The 17,483-nt window shown below is 40.8% G+C and overlaps 1 protein-coding gene across 1 annotated transcript in view; it reads left to right on the forward strand.

Annotated features, from left to right (window-relative positions):
• LOC310707866 (uncharacterized protein) overlaps positions 1–12,791 on the forward strand; it is a gene marked incomplete at its 3' end in the record, with an annotated part of 198,525 nt that extends 185,734 nt beyond the window's left edge. Inside the window, exon 3 of the mRNA XM_083505322.1 lies at positions 12,771–12,791. Within this exon, the coding sequence (XP_083361448.1) occupies positions 12,771–12,791 (21 nt within the window). The remainder of the gene's footprint in view (positions 1–12,770) is intronic.
• Positions 12,792–17,483: the final 4,692 nt, after the last annotated feature.

The following is a 17,483-nucleotide window of genomic DNA, read 5'->3' on the forward strand; positions in this document are numbered from 1 at the left end:
ACAGGTTAAGTTGTCGAGGGCTGATTTCATGTCCTATGATAAAAAGCCTTCTGTTTCCACCGCCAAACCTTTCAGGGGAGAATTTACAACAGTTTAGCACCATTTTTGAGTGAATTGGAGAATTTCAGATTTTTGCTGAAATTGTGACCCCGGGGCTTAGAATTTTTTTTCACAGGTTAAGTTGTCGAGGGCTGATTTCATGTCCTATGATAACAAGCCTTCTGTTTCCACCGCCAAACCTTTCCAGGAAGAATGTGCAACAGTTTAGCACCATTTTTGAGTGAATTGGAGAATTTCAGATTTTTGCTGAAATTGTGACCCCGGGGCATAGAAATTTTTTTTTTCACAGGCTAAGTTGTCGAGGGCTGATTTCATGTCCTATGATAAAAAGCCTTCTGTTTCCACCGCCAAACCTTTCAGGGGAGTATTTGCAACACGTTGGCACCGTCTTTGAGTGAATTGGAGAATTTCAGATTTTTGCTGAAGTTGTGACCCAGGGGCTTAGAAATTTTTTTTTCCTCAGGTTAAGTTGTCGAGGGCTGATTTCATGTCGTATGATAAAAAGCCATCTGTTTCCACCGCCAAACCTTTCCAGGAAGAATGTGCAACACGTTGGCACCATCTTTGAGTGAATTGGAGAATTTCAGATTTTTGCTGAAGTTGTGACCCCGGGGCTTAGAATTTTTTTTTTTCACAGGTTAAGTTGTCGAGGGCTGATTTCATGTCCTATGATAAAAAGCCTTCTGTTTCCACCGCCAAACCTTTCAGGGGAGTATTTGCAAAACTTTGGCACCATTTTTGAGTGAATTGGAGAATTTCAGATTTTTGCTGAAGTTGTGACCCAGGGGCTTAGAAATTTTTTTTTCCACAGGTTAAGTTGTCGAGGGCTGATTTCATGTCGTATGATAAAAAGCCATCTGTTTCCACCGCCAAACCTTTCAGGGGAGTATTTGGAAAACTTTGGCACCATTTTTGAGTGAATTGGAGAATTTCAGATTTTTGCTGAAGTTGTGACCCCGGGGCTTAGAATTTTTTTTTTTTTCACAGGTGAAGTTGTCGAGCGTTGATTTCTTGGCCTATGATAAAAAGCCTTCTGTTTCCACCGCCAAACCTTTCAGGGGAGTATTTGCAAAACTTTGGCACCATCTTTGAGTGAATTGGAGAATTTCAGATTTTTGCTGAAGTTGTGACCCCGGGGCTTAGAATTTTTTTTTTTCACAGGTTAAGCTGTCGAGGGCTGATTTCATGTCCTATGATAAAAAGCCTTCTGTTTCCACCGCCAAACCTTTCAGGGGAGAATTTACAACAGTTTAGCACCATTTTTGAGTGAATTGGAGAATTTCAGATTTTTGCTGAAATTGTGACCCCGGGGCTTAGAATTTTTTTTTCACAGGTTAAGTTGTCGAGGGCTGATTTCATGTCCTATGATAACAAGCCTTCTGTTTCCACCGCCAAACCTTTCCAGGAAGAATGTGCAACAGTTTAGCACTATTTTTGAGTGAATTGGAGAATTTCAGATTTTTGCTGAAATTGTGATCCTGGGGCTTAGAAATTTTTTTTTTCACAGGCTAAGTTGTCGAGGGCTGATTTAATGTCCTATGATAAAAAGCCTTCTGTTTCCACCGCCAAACCTTTCAGGGGAGAATTTACAACAGTTTAGCACCATTTTTGAGTGAATTGGAGAATTTCAGATTTTTGCTGAAGTTGTGACCCCGGGGCTTAGAAAATTTTTTTTTCACAGGTTAAGTTGTCGAGGACTGATTTCATGTCCTATGATAAAAAGCCTTCTGTTTCCACCGCCAAACCTTTCCAGGAAGAATGTGCAACAGTTTAGCACCATTTTTGAGTGAATTGGAGAATTTCAGATTTTTGCTGAAATTGTGACCACGGGACTTAGAAATTTTTTTTTTCACAGGTTAAGTTGTCGAGGGCTGATTTCATGTCCTATGATAAAAAGCCTTCTGTTTCCACCGCCAAACCTTTCAGGGGAGTATTTGCAACACGTTGGCACCATCTTTGAGTGAATTGGAGAATTTCAGATTTTTGCTGAAGTTGTCACCCCGGGGCTTAGAATTTTTTTTTTCCACAGGTTAAGTTGTCGAGGGCTGATTTCATGTCCTATGATAAAAAGCCTTCTGTTTCCACCGCCAACCCTTTCAGGGGAGTATTTGCAAAACTATGTGACCATTTTTGAGTGAATTGGAGAATTTCAGATTTTTGCTGAAGTTGTGACCCCGAGGCTTAGAAATTTTTTTTTTCACAGGTTAAGTTGTCAAGGGCTGATTTCATGTCCTATGATAAAAAGCCTTCTGTTTCCACCGCCAAACCTTTCAGGGGAGTATTTGTAACACGTTGGCACCATTTTTGAGTGAATTGGAGAATTTCAGATTTTTGCTGAAGTTGTGACCCCGGGCTTAGAAATTTTTTTTTTCACAGGTTAAGTTGTCGAGGGCTGATTTCATGTCCTATGATAAAAAGCCTTCTGTTTCCACCGCCAAACCTTTCAGGGGAGTATTTGCAAAACTTTGGCACCATTTTTGAGTGAATTGGAGAATTTCAGATTTTTGCTGAAGTTGTGACCCCGGGGCTTAGAATTTTTTTTTCCCACAGGTTAAGTTTTCGAGGGTTGATTTCGTGGCCTATGATAAAAAGCCTTCTGTTTCCACCGCCAAACCTTTCAGGGGAGTATTTGCAAAACTTTGGCACCATCTTTGAGTGAATTGGAGAATTTCAGATTTTTGCTGAAGTTGTGACCCCGGGGCTTAGAATTTTTTTTTTCACAGGTTAAGTTGCCGAGGGCTGATTTCATGTCCTATTATAAAAAGCCTTCTGTTTCCACCGCCAAACCTTTCAGGGGAGAATTTACAACAGTATAGCACCATTTTTGAGTGAATTGGAGAATTTCAGATTTTTGCTGAAATTGTGACCACGGGGCTTAGAATTTTTTTTTTTCACAGGCTAAGTTGTCGAGGGCTGATTTTATGTCCTATGATAAAAAGCCTTCTGTTTCCACCGCCAAACCTTTCAGGGGAGTATTTGCAACACGTTGGCACCATCTTTGAGTGAATTGGAGAATTTCAGATTTTTGCTGAAGTTGTGACCCCGGGGCTTAGAAATTTTTTTTCCCCACAGGTTAAGTTGTCGAGGGCTGATTTCATGTCCTATGATTAAAAGCCTTCTGTTTCCACCGCCAAACCTTTCAGGGGAGTATTTGCAACACGTTGGCACCATCTTTGAGTGAATTGGAGAATTTCAGATTTTTGCTGAAGTTGTGACCCCGGGGCTTAGAAATTTTTTTTCCCACAGGTTAAGTTGTCGAGGGCTGATTTCATGTCCTATGATAAAAAGCCGTCTGTTTCCACCGCCAAACCTTTCAAGGAAGAATGTGCAACAGTTTAGCACCATTTTTGAGTGAATTGGAGAATTTCAGATTTTTGCTGAAATTGTGACCCCGGGGCTTAGAAATTTTTTGTCCCACAGGTTAAGTTGTCGAGGGCTAATTTCATGTCCTATGATAACAAGCCTTCTGTTTCCACCGCCAAACCTTTCCAGGAAGAATGTGCAACAGTTTAGCACCGTCTTTGAGTGAATTGGAGAATTTCAGATTTTTGCTGAAGTTGTGACCCAGGGGCTTAGAAATTTTTTTTTTCCACAGGTTAAGTTGTCTAGGGCTGATTTCATGTCGTATGACAAAAACCATCTGTTTCCACCGCCAAACCTTTCCAGGAAGAATGTGCAACACGTTGGCACCATCTTTGAGTGAATTGGAGAATTTCAGATTTTTGCTGAAGTTGTGACCCCGGGGCTTAGAAATTTTTTTTTTCACAGGTTAAGTTGCCGAGGGCTGATTTCATGTCCTATTATAAAAAGCCTTCTATTTCCACCGCCAAACCTTTCAGGGGAGAATTTACAACAGTACAGCACCATTTTTGAGTGAATTGGAGAATTTCAGATTTTTGCTGAAATTGTGACCCCGGGGCTTAGAATTTTTTTTTCACAGGTTAAGTTGTCGAGGACTGATTTCATGTCCTATGATAAAAAGCCTTCTGTTTCCACCGCCAAACCTTTCCAGGAAGAATGTGCAACAGTTTAGCACCATTTTTGAGTGAATTGGAGAATTTCAGATTTTTGCTGAAATTGTGACCACGGGGCTTAGAATTTTTTTTTTCCACAGGCTAAGTTGTCGAGGGCTGATTTTATGTCCTATGATAAAAAGCCTTCTGTTTCCACCGCCAAACCTTTCAGGGGAGTATTTGCAACACGTTGGCACCATCTTTGAGTGAATTGGAGAATTTCAGATTTTTGCTGAAGTTGTGACCCCGGGGCTTAGAAATTTTTTTTCCCCACAGGTTAAGTTGTCGAGGGCTGATTTCATGTCCTATGATTAAAAGCCTTCTGTTTCCACCGCCAAACCTTTCAGGGGAGTATTTGCAACACGTTGGCACCATCTTTGAGTGAATTGGAGAATTTCAGATTTTTGCTGAAGTTGTGACCCCGGGGCTTAGAATTTTTTTTTCCCACAGGTTAAGTTGTCGAGGGCTGATTTCATGTCCTATGATAAAAAGCCGTCTGTTTCCACCGCCAAACCTTTCCAGGAAGAATGTGCAACAGTTTAGCACCATTTTTGAGTGAATTGGAGAATTTCAGATTTTTGCTGAAATTGTGACCCCGGGGCTTAGAAATTTTTTGTCCCACAGGTTAAGTTGTCGAGGGCTGATTTCATGTCCTATGATAAAAAGCCTTCTGTTTCCACCGCCAAACCTTTCCAGGAAGAATGTGCAACAGTTTAGCACCATTTTTGAGTGAATTGGAGAATTTCAGATTTTTGCTGAAGTTGTGTCCCCGGGGCTTAGAAATTTTTTTTTTCACAGGTTAAGATGTCGAGGGTTGATTTCTTGGCCTATGATAAAAAGCCTTCTGTTTCCACCGCCAAACCTTTCAGGGGAGTATTTGCAAAACTTTGGCACCATTTTTGAGTGAATTGGAGAATTTCAGATTTTTGCTGAAGTTGAGACCCCGGGGTTTAGAAATTTTTTTTTTCACATGTTAAGTTGTCGAGGGCTGATTTCATGTCCTATGATAAAAAGCCTTCTGTTTCCACCGCCACACCTTTCAGGGGAGAATTTACAACAGTTTTCCACCATTTTTGAGTGAATTGGAGAATTTCAGATTTTTGCTGAAATTGTGACCCCGGGGCTTAGAATTTTTTTTTCACAGGTTAAGTTGTCGAGGGCTGATTTCATGTCGTTTGATAAAAAGCCTTCTGTTTCCACCGCCAAACCTTTCCAGGAAGAATGTGCAACACGTTGGCACCATCTTTGAGTGAATTGGAGAATTTCAGATTTTTGCTGAAGTTGTGACCCCGGGGCTTAGAACTTTTTTTTTTCACAGGTTAAGTTGTCGAGGGCTGATTTCATGTCCTATGATAAAAAGCCTTCTGTTTCCACCGCCAAACCTTTCAGGGGAGTATTTGCAACACGTTGGCACCGTCTTTGAGTGAATTGGAGAATTTCAGATTTTTGCTGAAGTTGTGACCCAGGGGCTTAGAAATTTTTTTTTCCTCAGGTTAAGTTGTCGAGGGCTGATTTCATGTCGTATGATAAAAAGCCATCTGTTTCCACCGCCAAACCTTTCCAGGAAGAATGTGCAACACGTTGGCACCATCTTTGAGTGAATTGGAGAATTTCAGATTTTTGCTGAAGTTGTGACCCCGGGGCTTAGAATTTTTTTTTTTCACAGGTTAAGTTGTCGAGGGCTGATTTCATGTCCTATGATAAAAAGCCTTCTGTTTCCACCGCCAAACCTTTCAGGGGAGTATTTGCAAAACTTTGGCACCATTTTTGAGTGAATTGGAGAATTTCAGATTTTTGCTGAAGTTGTGACCCAGGGGCTTAGAAATTTTTTTTTCCACAGGTTAAGTTGTCGAGGGCTGATTTCATGTCGTATGATAAAAAGCCATCTGTTTCCACCGCCAAACCTTTCAGGGGAGTATTTGGAAAACTTTGGCACCATTTTTGAGTGAATTGGAGAATTTCAGATTTTTGCTGAAGTTGTGACCCCGGGGCTTAGAATTTTTTTTTTTTCACAGGTGAAGTTGTCGAGCGTTGATTTCTTGGCCTATGATAAAAAGCCTTCTGTTTCCACCGCCAAACCTTTCAGGGGAGTATTTGCAAAACTTTGGCACCATCTTTGAGTGAATTGGAGAATTTCAGATTTTTGCTGAAGTTGTGACCCCGGGGCTTAGAATTTTTTTTTTTCACAGGTTAAGCTGTCGAGGGCTGATTTCATGTCCTATGATAAAAAGCCTTCTGTTTCCACCGCCAAACCTTTCAGGGGAGAATTTACAACAGTTTAGCACCATTTTTGAGTGAATTGGAGAATTTCAGATTTTTGCTGAAATTGTGACCCCGGGGCTTAGAATTTTTTTTTCACAGGTTAAGTTGTCGAGGGCTGATTTCATGTCCTATGATAACAAGCCTTCTGTTTCCACCGCCAAACCTTTCCAGGAAGAATGTGCAACAGTTTAGCACTATTTTTGAGTGAATTGGAGAATTTCAGATTTTTGCTGAAATTGTGATCCTGGGGCTTAGAAATTTTTTTTTTCACAGGCTAAGTTGTCGAGGGCTGATTTAATGTCCTATGATAAAAAGCCTTCTGTTTCCACCGCCAAACCTTTCAGGGGAGAATTTACAACAGTTTAGCACCATTTTTGAGTGAATTGGAGAATTTCAGATTTTTGCTGAAGTTGTGACCCCGGGGCTTAGAAAATTTTTTTTTCACAGGTTAAGTTGTCGAGGACTGATTTCATGTCCTATGATAAAAAGCCTTCTGTTTCCACCGCCAAACCTTTCCAGGAAGAATGTGCAACAGTTTAGCACCATTTTTGAGTGAATTGGAGAATTTCAGATTTTTGCTGAAATTGTGACCACGGGACTTAGAAATTTTTTTTTTCACAGGTTAAGTTGTCGAGGGCTGATTTCATGTCCTATGATAAAAAGCCTTCTGTTTCCACCGCCAAACCTTTCAGGGGAGTATTTGCAACACGTTGGCACCATCTTTGAGTGAATTGGAGAATTTCAGATTTTTGCTGAAGTTGTCACCCCGGGGCTTAGAATTTTTTTTTTCCACAGGTTAAGTTGTCGAGGGCTGATTTCATGTCCTATGATAAAAAGCCTTCTGTTTCCACCGCCAACCCTTTCAGGGGAGTATTTGCAAAACTATGTGACCATTTTTGAGTGAATTGGAGAATTTCAGATTTTTGCTGAAGTTGTGACCCCGAGGCTTAGAAATTTTTTTTTTCACAAGTTAAGTTGTCAAGGGCTGATTTCATGTCCTATGATAAAAAGCCTTCTGTTTCCACCGCCAAACCTTTCAGGGGAGTATTTGTAACACGTTGGCACCATTTTTGAGTGAATTGGAGAATTTCAGATTTTTGCTGAAGTTGTGACCCCGGGGCTTAGAATTTTTTTTTTTCACAGGTTAAGTTGTCGAGGGCTGATTTCATGTCCTATGATAAAAAGCCTTCTGTTTCCACCGCCAAACCTTTCAGGGGAGTATTTGCAAAACTTTGGCACCATTTTTGAGTGAATTGGAGAATTTCAGATTTTTGCTGAAGTTGTGACCCCGGGGCTTAGAATTTTTTTTTCCCACAGGTTAAGTTTTCGAGGGTTGATTTCGTGGCCTATGATAAAAAGCCTTCTGTTTCCACCGCCAAACCTTTCAGGGGAGTATTTGCAAAACTTTGGCACCATCTTTGAGTGAATTGGAGAATTTCAGATTTTTGCTGAAGTTGTGACCCCGGGGCTTAGAATTTTTTTTTTCACAGGTTAAGTTGCCGAGGGCTGATTTCATGTCCTATTATAAAAAGCCTTCTGTTTCCACCGCCAAACCTTTCAGGGGAGAATTTACAACAGTATAGCACCATTTTTGAGTGAATTGGAGAATTTCAGATTTTTGCTGAAATTGTGACCACGGGGCTTAGAATTTTTTTTTTTCACAGGCTAAGTTGTCGAGGGCTGATTTTATGTCCTATGATAAAAAGCCTTCTGTTTCCACCGCCAAACCTTTCAGGGGAGTATTTGCAACACGTTGGCACCATCTTTGAGTGAATTGGAGAATTTCAGATTTTTGCTGAAGTTGTGACCCCGGGGCTTAGAATTTTTTTTTCCCCACAGGTTAAGTTGTCGAGGGCTGATTTCATGTCCTATGATTAAAAGCCTTCTGTTTCCACCGCCAAACCTTTCAGGGGAGTATTTGCAACACGTTGGCACCATCTTTGAGTGAATTGGAGAATTTCAGATTTTTGCTGAAGTTGTGACCCCGGGGCTTAGAAATTTTTTTTCCCACAGGTTAAGTTGTCGAGGGCTGATTTCATGTCCTATGATAAAAAGCCGTCTGTTTCCACCGCCAAACCTTTCAAGGAAGAATGTGCAACAGTTTAGCACCATTTTTGAGTGAATTGGAGAATTTCAGATTTTTGCTGAAATTGTGACCCCGGGGCTTAGAAATTTTTTGTCCCACAGGTTAAGTTGTCGAGGGCTGATTTCATGTCCTATGATAAAAAGCCTTCTGTTTCCACCGCCAAACCTTTCCAGGAAGAATGTGCAACAGTTTAGCACCATTTTTGAGTGAATTGGAGAATTTCAGATTTTTGCTGAAGTTGTGTCCCCGGGGCTTAGAAATTTTTTTTTTCACAGGTTAAGTTGTCGAGGGCTGATTTCATGTCCTATGATAAAAAGCCTTCTGTTTCCACCGCCAAACCTTTCAGGGGAGTATTTGCAACACGTTGGCACCATCTTTGAGTGAATTGGATAATTTCAGATTTTTGCTGAAGTTGTGACCCCGGGGCATAGAATTTTTTTTTTTCACAGGTTAAGTTGTCGAGGGCTGATTTCATGTCCTATGATAAAAAGCCTTCTGTTTCCACCTCCAAACCTTTCAGGGGAGTATTTGCAAAACTTTGGCACCCTCTTTGTGTGAATTGGAGAATTTCAGATTTTTGCTGAAGTTGTGACCCCGGGGCTTAGAATTTTTTTTTTTCACAGGTTAAGTTGTCGAGGGCTGATTTCATGTCCTATGATAAAAAGCCTTCTGTTACCACCGCCAAACCTTTCCAGGAAGAATGTGCAACAGTTTAGCACCATTTTTGAGTGAATTGGAGAATTGCAGATTTTTGCTGAAATTGTGACCCCGGGGCTTAGAAATTTTTTTTTTCACAGGTTAAGTTGTCGAGGGCTGATTTCTTGGCCTATGATAAAAAGCCTTCTGTTTCCACCGCCAAACCTTTCAGGGGAGTATTTGCAACACGTTGGCACCATCTTTGAGTGAATTGGATAATTTCAGATTTTTGCTGAAGTTGTGACCCCGGGGCATAGAATTTTTTTTTTTCACAGGTTAAGTTGTCGAGGGCTGATTTCATGTCCTATGATAAAAAGCCTTCTGTTTCCACCTCCAAACCTTTCAGGGGAGTATTTGCAAAACTTTGGCACCCTCTTTGTGTGAATTGGAGAATTTCAGATTTTTGCTGAAGTTGTGACCCCGGGGCTTAGAATTTTTTTTTTTCACAGGTTAAGTTGTCGAGGGCTGATTTCATGTCCTATGATAAAAAGCCTTCTGTTACCACCGCCAAACCTTTCCAGGAAGAATGTGCAACAGTTTAGCACCATTTTTGAGTGAATTGGAGAATTGCAGATTTTTGCTGAAATTGTGACCCCGGGGCTTAGAAATTTTTTTTTTCACAGGTTAAGTTGTCGAGGGCTGATTTCTTGGCCTATGATAAAAAGCCTTCTGTTTCCACCGCCAAACCTTTCAGGGGAGAATTTACAACAATTTTGCACCATTTTTGAGTGAATTGGAGAATTTCAGATTTTTGCTGAAGCTGTGACCCCGGGGCTTAAAATTTTTTTTTTCACAGGTTAAGTTGTCGAGGGCTGATTTCATGTCCTATGATAAAAAGCCGTCTGTTTCCACCGCCAAACCTTTCCAGGAAGAATGTGCAACAGTTTAGCACGATTTTTGAGTGAATTGGAGAATTTCAGATTTTTGCTGAAGTTGTGACCCCGGGGCATAGAATTTTTTTTTTTCACAGGTTAAGTTGTCGAGGGCTGATTTCATGTCCTATGATAAAAAGCCTTTTGTTTCCACCTCCAAACCTTTCAGGGGAGTATTTGCAAAACTTTGGCACCCTCTTTGTGTGAATTGGAGAATTTCAGATTTTTGCTGAAGTTGTGACCCCGGGGCTTAGAAATTTTTTTTTTCACAGGTTAAGTTGTCGAGGGCTGATTTCATGTCCTATGATAAAAAGGCGTCTGTTTCCACCGCCAAACCTTTCCAGGAAGAATGTGCAACAGTTTAGCACCATTTTTGAGTGAATTGGAGAATGTCAGATTTTTGCTGAAATTGTGACCCCGGGGCTTAGAAATTTTTTTTTTCACAGGTTAAGTTGTCGAGGGCTGATTTCATGTCCTATGATAAAAAGCCTTCTGTTACCACCGCCAAACCTTTCCAGGAAGAATGTGCAACAGTTTAGCACCATTTTTGAGTGAATTGGAGAATTTCAGATTTTTGCTGAAATTGTGACCCCGGGGCTTAGAAATTTTTTTTTTCACAGGTTAAGTTGTCGAGGGCTGATTTCTTGGCCTATGATAAAAAGCCTTCTGTTTCCACCGCCAAACCTTTCAGGGGAGAATTTACAACAATTTTGCACCATTTTTGAGTGAATTGGAGAATTTCAGATTTTTGCTGAAACTGTGACCCCGGGGCTTAAAATTTTTTTTTTCACAGGCTAAGTTGTCGAGGGCTGATTTCATGTCCTATGATAAAAAGCTTTCTGTTTCCACCGCCAAACCTTTCAGGGGAGTATTTGCAACACGTTGGCACCATCTTTGAGTGAATTGGAGAATTTCAGATTTTTGCTGAAGTTGTGACCCCGGGGCTTAGAATTTTTTTTTTTCACAGGTTAAGTTGTCGAGGGCTGATTTCATGTCCTATGATAAAAAGCCATCTGTTTCCACCGCCAAACCTTTCCAGGAAGAATGTGCAACAGTTTAGCACCATTTTTGAGAGAATTGGAGAATTTCAGACTTTTGCTGAAGTTGTGACCCCGGGGCTTAGAAATTTTGTTTTTCACAGGTTAAGTTGTCGAGGGCTGATTTCATGTCCTATGATAAAAAGCCTTCTGTTTCCACCGCCAAACCTTTCAGGGGAGTATTTGCAACACGTTGGCACCATCTTTGAGTGAATTGGAGAATTTCAGATTTTTGCTGAAGTTGTGACCCCGGGGCTTAGAAATTTTTTTTTTCACAAGTTAAGTTGTCGAGGGTTGATTTCTTGGCCTATGATAAAAAGCCTTCTGTATCCACCGCCAAACCTTTCAGGGGAGTATTTGCAAAACTTTGGCACCATCTTTGAGTGAATTGGAGAATTTCAGATTTTTGCTGAAATTGTGACCCCGGGGCTTAGAATTTTTTTTTTTCTCAGGTTAAGTTGTCGAGGGCTGATTTCATGTCCTATGATAAAAAGCCTTCTGTTTCCACCGCCAAACCTTTCCAGGAAGAATGTCCAACAGTTTAGCACCATTTTTGAGTGAATTGGAGAATTTCAGATTTTTGCTGAAGTTGTGACCCCGGGGCTTAGAAATTTTTTCTTCCACAGGTTAAGTTGTCGAGGGCTGATTTCATGTCCTATGATAAAAAGCCTTCTGTTTCCACCGCCAAACCTTTCAGGGGAGTATTTGCAAAACTTTGGGACCATTTTTGAGTGAATTGGAGAATTTCAGATTTTTGCTGAAGTTGTGACCCCGGGGCTTAGAAATTTTTTTTTTTTCACAGGTTAAGTTGTCGAGGGCTGATTTCATGTCCTATGATAAAAAGCCTTCTGTTTCCACCGCGAAACCTTTCAGGGGAGTATTTGCAACACGTTGGCACCATCTTTGAGTGAATTGGAGAATTTCGGATTTTTGCTGAAGTTGTGACCCCGGGGCTTAGAAATTTTTTTCCCCACAGGTTAAGTTGTCGAGGGCTGATTTCATGTCCTATGATAAAAAGCCGTCTGTTTCCACCGCCAAACCTTTCCAGGAAGAATGTCCAACAGTTTAGCACCATTTTTGAGTGATTTGGAGAATTTCAGATTTTTGCTGAAATTGTGACCCCGGGGCTTAGAAATTTTTTTTCCCACAGGTTAAGTTGTCGAGGGCTGATTTCATGTCCTATGATAAAAAGCCTTCTGTTTCCACCGCCAAACCTTTCCAGGAAGAATGTGCAACAGTTTAGCACCATTTTTGAGTGAATTGGAGAATTTCAGATTTTTGCTGAACTTGTGACCCCGGGGCTTAGAAAATTTTTTTTTCACAGGTTAAGTTGTCGAGGGCTGATTTCATGTCCTATGATAAAAAGCCTTCTGTTTCCACCGCCAAACCTTTCAGGGGAGTATTTGCAAAACTTTGGCACCATTTTTGAGAGAATTGGAGAATTTCAGATTTTTGCTGAAGTTGTGACCCCGGGGCTTAGAAATTTTTTTTTTCACAGGTTAAGTTGTCGAGGGTTGATTTCTTGGCCTATGATAAAAAGCCTTCTGTTTCCACCGCCAAAATTTTCAGGGGAGTATTTGCAAAACTTTGGCACCATCTTTGAGTGAATTGGAGAATTTCAGATTTTTGCTGAAATTGTGACCCCGGGGCTTAGAATTTTTTTTTTTCACAGGTTAAGTTGTCGAGGGCTGATTTCATGTCCTATGATAAAAAGCCTTCTGTTTCCACCGCCAAACCTTTCCAGGAAGAATCTGCAACAGTTTAGCTCGATTTTTGAGTGAATTGGAGAATTTCAGATTTTTGCTGAAATTGTGACCCCGGGGCTTAGAAATTTTTTTTTCAACAGGTTAAGTTGTCGAGGGCTGATTTCATGTCCTATGATAAAAAGCCTTCTGTTTCCACCGCCAAACCTTTCAGGGGAGTATTTGCAACACGTTGCCACCATCTTTGAGTGAATTGGAGAATTTCAGATTTTTGCTGAAGTTGTGACCCCGGGGCTTAGAAATTTTTTTCCCCACAGGGTAAGTTGTCGAGGGCTGATTTCATGTCCTATGATAAAAAGCCTTCTGTTTCCACCGCCAAACCTTTCAGGGGAGTATTTGCAAAACTTTGGCACCATCTTTGAGTGAATTGGAGAATTTCAGATTTTTGCTGAAATTGTGACCCCGGGGCTTAGAATTTTTTTTTTTCACAGGTTAAGTTGTCGAGGGCTGATTTCATGTCCTATGATAAAAAGCCATCTGTTTCCAACGCCAAACCTTTCCAGGAAGAATGTGCAACAGTTTAGCACCATTTTTGAGAGAATTGGAGAATTTCAGATTTTTGCTGAAGTTGTGACCCCGGGGCTTAGAAATTTTGTTTTTCACAGGTTAAGTTGTCGAGGGCTGATTTCATGTCCTATGATAAAAAGCCTTCTGTTTCCACCGCCAAACCTTTCAGGGGAGTATTTGCAACACGTTGGCACCATCTTTGAGTGAATTGGAGAATTTCAGATTTTTGCTGAAGTTGTGACCCCGGGGCTTAGAAATTTTTTTTTTCACAGGTTAAGTTGTCGAGGGCTGATTTCATGTCCTATGATAAAAAGCCTTCTGTTTCCACCGCCAAACCTTTCAGGGGAGTATTTGCAAAACTTTGGCACCATTTTTGAGTGAATTGGATAATTTCAGATTTTTGCTGAAGTTGTGACCCCGGGGCTTAGAAATTTTTTTTTTCACAGGTTAAGTTGTCGAGGGTTGATTTCTTGGCCTATGATAAAAAGCCTTCTGTATCCACCGCCAAACCTTTCAGGGGAGTATTTGCAAAACTTTGGCACCATCTTTGAGTGAATTGGAGAATTTCAGATTTTTGCTGAAGTTGTGACCCCGGGGCTTAGAATTTTTTTTTTTCACAGGTTAAGTTGTCGAGGGCTGATTTCATGTCCTATGATAAAAAGCCTTCTGTTTCCACCGCCAAACCTTTCCAGGAAGAATGTGCAACAGTTTAGCACCATTTTTGAGTGAATTGGAGAATTTCAGATTTTTGCTGAAGTTGTGACCCCGGGGCTTAGAATTTTTTTTTTTCACAGGTTAAGTTGTCGAGGGCTGATTTCATGTCCTATGATAAAAAGCCGTCTGTTTCCACCGCCAAACCTTTCCAGGAAGAATGTGCAACAGTTTAGCACCATTTTTGAGTGAATTGGAGAATTTCAGATTTTTGCTGAAATTGTGACCCCGGGGCTTAGAAATTTTTTTTTTCACAGGTTAAGTTGTTGAGGGCTGATTTCATGTCCTATGATAAAAAGCCTTCTGTTTCCACCGCCAAACCTTTCCAGGAAGAATGTGCAACAGTTTATCACCATTTTTGAGTGAATTGGAGAATTTCAGATTTTTGTTGAAATTGTGACCCCGGGGCTTAGAATATTTTTTTTTTCACAGGTTAAGTTGTCGAGGGCTGATTTCATGTCCTATGATAAAAAGCCTTCTGTTTCCACCGCCAAACCTTTCAGGGGAGTATTTGCAACACGTTGGCACCATCTTTGAGTGAATTGGAGAATTTCAGATTTTTGCTGAAGTTGTGACCCCGGGGCTTAGAAATTTTGTTTTTCACAGGTTAAGTTGTCGAGGGCTGATTTCATGTCCTATGATAAAAAGCCTTCTGTTTCCACCGCCAAACCTTTCAGGGGAGTATTTGCAACACGTTGGCACCATCTTTGAGTGAATTGGAGAATTTCAGATTTTTGCTGAAGTTGTGACCCCGGGGCTTAGAAATTTTGTTTTTCACAGGTTAAGTTGTCGAGGGCTGATTTCATGTCCTATGATAAAAAGCCTTCTGTTTCCACCGCCAAACCTTTCAGGGGAGTATTTGCAAAACATTGGCACCATTTTTGAGTGAATTGGAGAATTTCAGATTTTTGCTGAAGTTGTGACCCCGGGGCTTAGAATTTTTTTTTTTCACAGGTTAAGTTGTCGAGGGCTGATTTCATGTCCTATGATAAAAAGCCTTCTGTTTCCACCGCCAAACTTTTCAGGGGAGTATTTGCAAAACTTTGGCACCATTTTTGAGTGAATTGGAGAATTTCAGATTTTTGCTGAAGTTGTGACCCCGGGGCTTAGAATTTTTTTTTTCCACAGGTTAAGTTTTCGAGGGTTGATTTCGTGGCCTATGATAAAAAGCCTTCTGTTTCCACCGCCAAACCTTTCAGGGGAGTATTTGCAAAACTTTGGCACCATCTTTGAGTGAATTGGAGAATTTCAGATTTTTGCTGAAGTTGTGACCCCGGGGCTTAGAAATTTTTTTTTTCACAGGTTAAGTTGCCGAGGGCTGATTTCATGTCCTATTATAAAAAGCCTTCTGTTTCCACCGCCAAACCTTTCAGGGGAGAATTTACAACAGTATAGCACCATTTTTGAGTGAATTGGAGAATTTCAGATTTTTGCTGAAATTGTGACCACGGGGCTTAGAATTTTTCTTTTTCACAGGCTAAGTTGTCGAGGGCTGATTTTATGTCCTATGATAAAAAGCCTTCTGTTTCCACCGCCAAACCTTTCAGGGGAGTATTTGCAACACGTTGGCACCATCTTTGAGTGAATTGGAGAATTTCAGATTTTTGCTGAAGTTGTGACCCCGGGGCTTAGAAATTTTTTTTCCCACAGGTTAAGTTGTCGAGGGCTGATTTCATGTCCTATGATAAAAAGCCGTCTGTTTCCACCGCCAAACCTTTCCAGGAAGAATGTGCAACAGTTTAGCACCATTTTTGAGTGAATTGGAGAATTTCAGATTTTTGCTGAAATTGTGACCCCGGGGCTTAGAAATTTTTTGTCCCACAGGTTAAGTTGTCGAGGGCTGATTTCATGTCCTATGATAAAAAGCCTTCTGTTTCCACCGCCAAACCTTTCCAGGAAGAATGTGCAACAGTTTAGCACCATTTTTGAGTGAATTGGAGAATTTCAGATTTTTGCTGAAGTTGTGTCCCCGGGGCTTAGAAATTTTTTTTTTCACAGGTTAAGTTGTCGAGGGCTGATTTCATGTCCTATGATAAAAAGCCTTCTGTTTCCACCGCCAAACCTTTCAGGGGAGTATTTGCAACACGTTGGCACCATCTTTGAGTGAATTGGAGAATTTCAGATTTTTGCTGAAGTTGTGACCCCGGGGCATAGAATTTTTTTTTTTCACAGGTTAAGTTGTCGAGGGCTGATTTCATGTCCTATGATAAAAAGCCTTCTGTTTCCACCTCCAAACCTTTCAGGGGAGTATTTGCAAAACTTTGGCACCCTCTTTGTGTGAATTGGAGAATTTCAGATTTTTGCTGAAGTTGTGACCCCGGGGCTTAGAAATTTTTTTTTTCACAGGTTAAGTTGCCGAGGGCTGATTTCATGTCCTATTATAAAAAGCCTTCTGTTTCCACCGCCAAACCTTTCAGGGGAGAATTTACAACAGTATAGCACCATTTTTGAGTGAATTGGAGAATTTCAGATTTTTGCTGAAATTGTGACCACGGGGCTTAGAATTTTTCTTTTTCACAGGCTAAGTTGTCGAGGGCTGATTTTATGTCCTATGATAAAAAGCCTTCTGTTTCCACCGCCAAACCTTTCAGGGGAGTATTTGCAACACGTTGGCACCATCTTTGAGTGAATTGGAGAATTTCAGATTTTTGCTGAAGTTGTGACCCCGGGGCTTAGAAATTTTTTTTCCCACAGGTTAAGTTGTCGAGGGCTGATTTCATGTCCTATGATAAAAAGCCGTCTGTTTCCACCGCCAAACCTTTCCAGGAAGAATGTGCAACAGTTTAGCACCATTTTTGAGTGAATTGGAGAATTTCAGATTTTTGCTGAAATTGTGACCCCGGGGCTTAGAAATTTTTTGTCCCACAGGTTAAGTTGTCGAGGGCTGATTTCATGTCCTATGATAAAAAGCCTTCTGTTTCCACCGCCAAACCTTTCCAGGAAGAATGTGCAACAGTTTAGCACCATTTTTGAGTGAATTGGAGAATTTCAGATTTTTGCTGAAGTTGTGTCCCCGGGGCTTAGAAATTTTTTTTTTCACAGGTTAAGTTGTCGAGGGCTGATTTCATGTCCTATGATAAAAAGCCTTCTGTTTCCACCGCCAAACCTTTCAGGGGAGTATTTGCAACACGTTGGCACCATCTTTGAGTGAATTGGAGAATTTCAGATTTTTGCTGAAGTTGTGACCCCGGGGCATAGAATTTTTTTTTTTCACAGGTTAAGTTGTCGAGGGCTGATTTCATGTCCTATGATAAAAAGCCTTCTGTTTCCACCTCCAAACCTTTCAGGGGAGTATTTGCAAAACTTTGGCACCCTCTTTGTGTGAATTGGAGAATTTCAGATTTTTGCTGAAGTTGTGACCCCGGGGCTTAGAAATTTTTTTTTTCACAGGTTAAGTTGTCGAGGGCTGATTTCATGTCCTATGATAAAAAGCCGTCTGTTTCCACCGCCAAACCTTTCCAGGAAGAATGTGCAAC

Source organism: Podarcis liolepis (genome assembly GCF_965112155.1).
Source record: "Podarcis liolepis genome assembly, chromosome: 5".
Taxonomy (NCBI): Eukaryota; Metazoa; Chordata; class Lepidosauria; order Squamata; family Lacertidae; genus Podarcis; species Podarcis liolepis.